This window comes from Alosa pseudoharengus, unplaced genomic scaffold, assembly GCF_046254945.1.
Source record: "Alosa pseudoharengus isolate Yale_2024_CS ecotype anadromous, Long Island Sound unplaced genomic scaffold, YU_APseudo_1.1 YU_APseudo_1.1_scf_11, whole genome shotgun sequence".
Lineage (NCBI taxonomy): Eukaryota > Metazoa > Chordata > Actinopteri > Clupeiformes > Clupeidae > Alosa > Alosa pseudoharengus.
In genome coordinates, this window is record NW_027468576.1 from 19,599,181 (window position 1) to 19,606,461 (window position 7,281).

Genomic DNA, 7,281 nt, shown 5'->3' on the forward strand with positions numbered 1-7,281 from the left:
CCTCCTTGGTACATGGTTATATTAGATATGGTTTTACAGTCCACTCAAGACAGATGTGGTGGCACGTACACATAAAAGAAAGCTGGTCTTGTATGTTTATGTTTATCCACATGGAAGGATGAGTGCTTTGAAACCATGCCCCTTCTGCATTGCGCTTGTCTAGACAATACTTGAGGCTGACCTGGGATCAGCCGATTTGGAGGATATTTTGTGTTGAAGTAGAAGTAGATCCTGGACCCAAGCAGCTGTCCCTGGGGTCAGAGACAGAGAGAGTGTTTGGTTCCAGAAATGAGGTGATTACGAGGCTGCTTCTGCCTCTGACTTAATAGAGGCAGGCGGAGGGGTCACCCCTTCAGAGTCAGTTGGGCAAGGTGTCCAAGCCCAGGGAGGCGGCGTGCTGCTTGGCCCTTAGGCGCAGGTTCTCGATGCTGGTGGTCTTGCTGTTAAGGCTGGGCAGCGTCCCGGACGCTTGCAGGAGCGGGTTGTTCCACACCTGCTGGGCTTGGGTGAGGGACTGGTAGTAGGACTGGCAAGGCAGCGTGCCCAGCGGCGCCGCCATGTTAACATTCATGCCCAGGTAGGGTAAAGAGGACGGGGTGCCCATGTCGAAGGACGGGTAGTGCACCAGGTTGTTGGTGGCGGCCATGTGTTGGCGGAACTGCTCCTGCAGGCGGAAGAGGCTCAGGGGGGACGAGGCGTACGAGTTGCTCTGGGCGAGCCCGCTGCTCACGCCACTGGAGGATGGGATGGCAGGAGAGCCGAGAGGAGAGTCTGCAACAGAGAGGGGAAGACTCAGTCAAGCCTGTTATTTTTTTACAAGCCACAACACGTTATCCCGCATCGGAGGGCGGTAATGACTTTTTTGGCAAATGTTGCCAGAGCATAAGACTGCAGACTCACCTGACTTGGGGCTGAGGTGTTTACAGGGGGGGGACCGGTTCCCGGGCAACGGGATCACTTCCCCCTTAGGCTCCTCCCTGAAGCACTTGAGCTCCTCCTCCCGGTCGATGTTGTCCTCCGCCGCCGACTCACTCCCCGACTGCTCGGGGGAGGTGACGTTCACCTCCACGCTCAGCTCGGATGGCTGGGGCCGCATCGACTGCTCGGCCTCGGAGACGGACGAGGGGCAGGAGAGGGGAGGTGGGCTGTGGGACTCGGGGAGTGCGGTGGTGGCCGTGGCCGTGGTGGCAGTGGCGGAGGGAGGCTCCACCTTGCCGTCCTCCTGCTGCCCCTCTCCTGATGCCTCCTTCTGCTTCTGAAGCTGCTCTTTCTGCAGGCTGCGTTGCTTCTTGCGGAACTTGGCACGCCGGTTCTTGAACCACACCTGTTGGAAAAAGGATAGTTTGTCGGATTATGGAAATGAACAGCAATAGCACCTAAATTACGTCACCTGTATTATGTGTTGAAATATGAGAGGACATAATTAAGCCTCCATATAAAATAACAGCCTGTGTTGTGTATGACTGCACTATTGTGCTTGCCATTAAGTCTGAGTCCGACTCTGATTCCCTGGCAGTTTGGAGATTCTAAGCATTTCATCCGATTAGAGATTAGTGATTGGTTAATTAGTAGGGGCCACTGATACCCCTATATACACTGTCAGGGCTATAATACCTGTTTACTTCTTAAGTAAACCTCATGGAACAATATCAACAACATATTTTTCTATTATTTAAGACATTGTTAAGCAGTTCAGGATCATATGTTAACAAAGTAAATTCACTCAGCATTTACTTTGCTGCCCCAATCCCCCCCCCCCCCCCCATCCCCCTTATGTGTGGGAGGTGGAGTGCTCCTACCTGCACACGAGCCTCGGGCAAGTTTGTGCACATGGCCAGGCGCTCTCGCATTACCACGTCCGGGTAGTGGGTCTTCTGAAAGGTCTTCTCCAGGGCCTCCAGCTGCTGGGCAGTGAAGGCGGTACGACTGCGACGCTGCTTTCTGTGCTGCGAGCCATAGCGGGCCTCCAGGATGATGTCTTGAAATGTACAGCCGTTGAAAGACAAAAAAGATGGCCCGTTTAATTAGGGGGAAATGGCACAGGATGCATGCAGATGCAGATTATGCACATAGGCCTGCTCTTCAGTTGTGGTATATATATATATATTTTTGTTTTATTAAATTGAAGGAATATTTATAGTCGCATGACACAGTGTCTTTTCAGAGATGTTCAATGATGCAAAAACAGTACAAGAAATAAAAAAGACATGTATCACAATTGCATTCAAAATATTATGTATGGATTGAAGGGGTGTGCAGTCATTTTGTGTGTTCAAAGGTTTTTGTAAGCAATCTTACTTCATCTTAAACTCAATTCAACTCGAATAAATAACACACATTCCTGAGGAGACTGCTTGCACTATGGCCCCTGCCAGTAAACAAGCTGTTCAGACCTAAATAACACACTCTCCACAGGGCCGCTAAATGCATTTGACCTCTGAAGTGTACCGCTATTTCCTGGAGGCGCCACAGTGAGGATGTTCAACAGATTCTTACCAGCTAGCCTCTCGGCGAGGGTGAGCGCGTGCACGGAGGGCCGGTAGTCGGGCGCGTGCTGCGCCTGCTGCGCGGCCTGCTGGTGAAGGTTGTACATGGCGCTCAGCGAGTTCATGGCGTGGAGCGAGTAGCCGTTCACGCCGTAATGCTGCATGATTGCTGGTCAAGATGAACTGTAGAGCAGGAAACAATTAAGTCACATTGTATCAGTCGGTCTGTCATGTTTGCTGGAATTTCCCTCTGCATAATTTTCATATGCTGATGTGGCAAGGCAACTTACGCAAATGGATAAGCAATTAAGATAAACTTAATCTGCTACTCTTTCTTTAGTCTGCTTTACAAAGTACATAAAGCAGTTTATATGTCAGTTTCTTGCTCTGGTGTGATACCTTTTTTTTCTGTTATGAATAAGGTGTATGCATAACTGTGCAGAAAACGTATAAATGGTCGGATTGCCTACATTATTAAGAAATGAAAGACGCTATAGTCGGAAAAGGCCGACATACTCCACGATATTGTGATACATTTAAAATTCGCTCTTCAAATATCAGCAGTGAGCAATCCATTTAATAGTCATGACTTTCATAAATTGGTATATTGTGGACTAGACTAAAAGCCTTGATAATTAGTTTCGTTAATATAACGGATACACATAGGCTACGTGGAATAACAACAGCAAATAATTATGATAATAGGTAAATAGTAATAATAATAATAATAATAATAATAATAATAATAATAATAACAATAATAATATAGAGCAAGTATGCCTATAATCAAATTTACACCGGTATATGAATTACAAAGTGATGCTTAGATCCCGTGCCATGTTGTTTACTAAATTGTATTGCCATACTTCATCATTTAGTACATAATAACCCATAAACCCCAGTTACAATCGCTATGGGAATATATTTTTGAAGAGAGGTTTTATTGCTGCAGGTCATGATTAAGAATGTATTACGATACAGAAGCGTTTAAAATTTCCAGTAGCAAACCAACCGGAACCGCTCGAGGCAAAATTGGTGTATTTAGGCTATATCCATGTGAATTACAAGTTGTCCTACAGCGCTCCATGTTTGTGGAATTAATAAACTAATCCATAAAATCTCGTATGGGCTATTATTCCTCCTTTTACTTTTAAGTACTATACTAGGGGTTAAACTATGTATGTCTAATTATTGTCATCCTTGACACATCCCTCTCTTTCAGGATATAATTCCCATTTCTATGTTAATTTATCCACGGAGAGCCTTCCATTCTTTAACTTAGGAAAACGGGGTAATTAATTCAACCCTGTCCCAAAAGCGGATGACTCTTTAATAGGTAATTGGTCAAATTAAGATATTTCATGGGTTTGCATTTGAAAAATATGACACAAGATACATTACGATATAATGTATAGTTCTGTTTTGTTCTGGGCTTTTTGTTGAAATCGGGCCTTTGGTTCTATGCGCAAACATGGAATATTGAAAACAACTACAACTAATAATATTTAATACTCTAAACTATGATATATAATAGTAAAACAATATCCACATATCCAAAAATAATGTTCAAGAAAAGTCACAATATTGTAGGTGTAGCCTACTATTTATGATGATATTTTATTTAATGGAATTTTGATGCATTTTGGAATTCAAGCCATGGAGTCTGCCCAGTGCAAGAGACACAATTCCTTTTATAAACCTAAATCCATTTGTTTAAAAACAAATAAAAACGCCTCTTGCATGATTTTTAAAAGTAAACTTAGTGAAAAACATGCTGTATATGATACAAACATCTATGTACTTTACCCATGAACATAATCATGAGTGTTCCTGCAAAATGTCAGAGCGGGTGTGCCTGTCCCTACTTAACCGAATGCAGGTGTGATCGTGTGAAGGCCATGAGGGAATAGTTTAATTCGCCTGGACAGAAGGTGCTTTGCTAAACATTTGCTTTGCTCCCCAAGTACTTGAGCTGAATCGGACCCGTTTCTTTCAATCTTTCTAGCGGCACCAAATTTCAGCGCCCCAAGGCTTCTAGTGGCGGAGATGTATGAGAACTCTTCTGTGAAATATGCATGGTGATCCCCAGTTGGGTCGGCGTCTAATGTAGGTGCAAATAGGTTTCAACTGCGAGGCCATTAATTTATCATCAGCCCTGACATGGACGTAAAGCACTTTGTGTGTGTGTGTGTGTGTGTGTGTGTGTGTGTGTGTGTGTGTGTGTGTGTGTGTGTGTGTTCTTCTGTATGTTCTCTTGACACTTGATAGTAGGTTTTACCTTTTTATCAAGCTGTTAAATGCTATGAGCAACCCACTGTCTTGCGTACAGAACAAAGAGGTGAGGCTGTATATTTAACCAGAATACTCTCTTGTGAAATGTATTCGTTGCGGATATTGCCATTGGCCTCTGGCTAGTCATGATAGCATCTTAATGTAAATTGGTGTGGATTTATCGTGTCAATCTGTTAGTGCGGCCAAATTGGATAAATGTTACTGCTGCGAGGCCATTGCCCTCCGGGTTCGTGGTGCGCTGCTTAGGAATATATTGACTGCTGCGCACACCCATGTGCCCGGCAAAACTTTTGTTGTGACTGGTTCAGATTTTAGGGTAGTCGAAATCACAGTGTTGCTTCACACATTTTTGAAGATGCGCAGAAAATGTTGAATGGTTACGCACAATATATTAAGGCCTTGTGACAATTTACTTAAAAATGTATTGCAGGTGGATGATTCACAAAACAGTTTAATTGGCTACGTTAGTCCTACTTTGCGTTTGCTTTGCTTTACGTTTTACAATGTCATGCAAGAACTCATAGGTGCTGCTGAATAACTGTTTGAGCATGTGGCACACATTTACGTTTTGTTTTAAAAAAAATATTATAAAAAAACCATGACATAGGCCTACAGCGTTACATAAAAACAAATGACAAAAAGAAATAGACATTTCAAATGTCTAAACTGATTTTAGTCTTTTCATTTACTAATTCTTCATAGATAAACAACTGTCTGAAGAAAAAATAACTGCATATTGGCCCAAATTGGCTATTTCAATCAGACTAGGCTTTGTACAAAACAATCATACATTTTCCAAAAGACAGCTGTACTTCTCACACTTCGATTTGGATATGCGTTTGCTATATATCAGGCAGTCAAGGTAACACATTGCTGCGCAAAAAAACACAGACTACATTTCTTACCTTGTACTTTTCAAACACGATTGGTAAGTCCACTGTTTTCAGTTTCGTTTGGCTTTTCCAGTTTTCCGTAAAGTTACTCGTGTTGATGGTTTTTAGTCCTGCATCTCCGTTCAGTAGAAGTTAGCCAAGTCTGTCTTCACGCAAGCATGCCTCTGTCCTGAAGTGCCGATACCTCCCGCGGTCTGCTTGTATTGGAGAGTACACAACCTGCCATCTATTTGGTTAGTGTATGGGGAGGGATTATAAGGAGCGCTTATGAGGTCATACTTGATTCTAAGTGGTCGCTAGAGGTGTCAATCAAATGACATGGTTTCCCCATTTTTGCCCCGCGTGCTTGTGACTTGATACAGTGATTTAATATGTTCCAATTGGCTATTTTATAAAACAAATGCAAAAAAAGAACACCCACAAAAATGAATCTTTTCCGAATGCGGTTGTATATCGGTTTAAAAGCCAACACAATTGCTAAAAAGTAAATGTAGGCTATAGTAAATAAAAAGTAATGATTCTGATAGATAAATATTTAGAACAGCTAGGTCCATACGTGGATGATTTCTTGTGATGTAATTAAGAAAACAATACAAATAGGTTTATCATTTCTATTTAGTGAGACCCCTAGATTTACTTTGGGCCCATGTAAATTCAGGTGAGTAATGTTGGTTTATTTACAATAGGCCTAGAGTGTAACCATATGTCAGTCTTGGGTAACTTGGGTGTAGTTTTGTGCTTTAAAGGCAGTTTCGTAACACTTGACTTAATTGTATTTGCTTTTGGACTTTGTCGCGCCATTTGATGGTGAGACGGTACTGGAAAAGACTTGGGTGAGATCACTAATAGATGCTAGGCTGCTGCCTTTAGAATCTCTCCCGGCCCAGAGGGATTTAGGTTAGGATTGGGGAGACAAGACGCCATTTCAGCCTCTAAAAAACTGTCTTAAAATGACGGGTGGTAAGAGGATTAAAACAATAATGCCCTTCTCTTCTTCAAGGTTTTTAGAAAAGATTTCTTCTCCCAGAGAAAAACCGTTTAGGCTGGAATTAAGGGCAGCGAAAAGTAGCCTTTTAATGTAAAGCTTGCATATTTTGTTGAAATTCTCCAAGAAACGGAGAGATAGGGTGAAGCATCCTAAACTTGATGTGATCTTTGGGCACATATTTCATCCTCACCACTATATTAAAATCACCGGCTGAGGCCATTTTATATATTTTTACACCATGCCGTATTCAACCTATGACCCATGGAATAAGTCATGAAATGTCATTATTTTATTTTGAATTATCTTCTTCTTTCCAGTAAACTTTTACTAGTGTCAGTCAAAACTGGTGATAGCCTATTCCTGTCGCTGTCACTTCTGTAGCACAGCGTATAGCTACTGCTGCCGCAAATTTATTTCCTTATTCAGATTTAAAAAAAAAAGAATAATAAAAATGAATACTGAGTACTGTCGGTTTTGATGTTATAAAGAGAAGTCTAGCTTTATTGAGCTATAGGCCTATAACACAATTGTCACTATACTGCAGCTATGTGTATAAGACACACGAAATCATAAAAACTGTCTGGTCAACTTTAAGTTAAAGATACAACAATAACCTTTCGTC

General features: G+C 42.3%; 1 protein-coding gene across 2 annotated transcripts; it reads right to left on the bottom strand.

Annotated features, from left to right (window-relative positions):
• Positions 1-358: 358 nt before the first annotated feature.
• On the bottom strand, positions 359-2,650 carry dmbx1b (diencephalon/mesencephalon homeobox 1b). 2 transcript variants are annotated; one of them, XM_076277150.1, is made up of 5 exons: positions 2,499-2,650; positions 1,800-1,995; positions 1,122-1,324; positions 901-1,070; positions 359-771 (listed from the first exon to the last, which is right to left on the bottom strand). In XM_076277150.1, exons 1-5 carry the CDS (start codon positions 2,648-2,650, stop codon positions 359-361), a joined length of 1,134 nt encoding a protein of 377 aa, XP_076133265.1. The 2 variants fall into 2 exon arrangements, with proteins under 2 accessions (XP_076133265.1, XP_076133259.1); XM_076277144.1 differs by having other exon boundaries at positions 1,800-1,978; positions 2,497-2,650.
• Between the last annotated feature and the right edge of the window lie 4,631 nt (positions 2,651-7,281).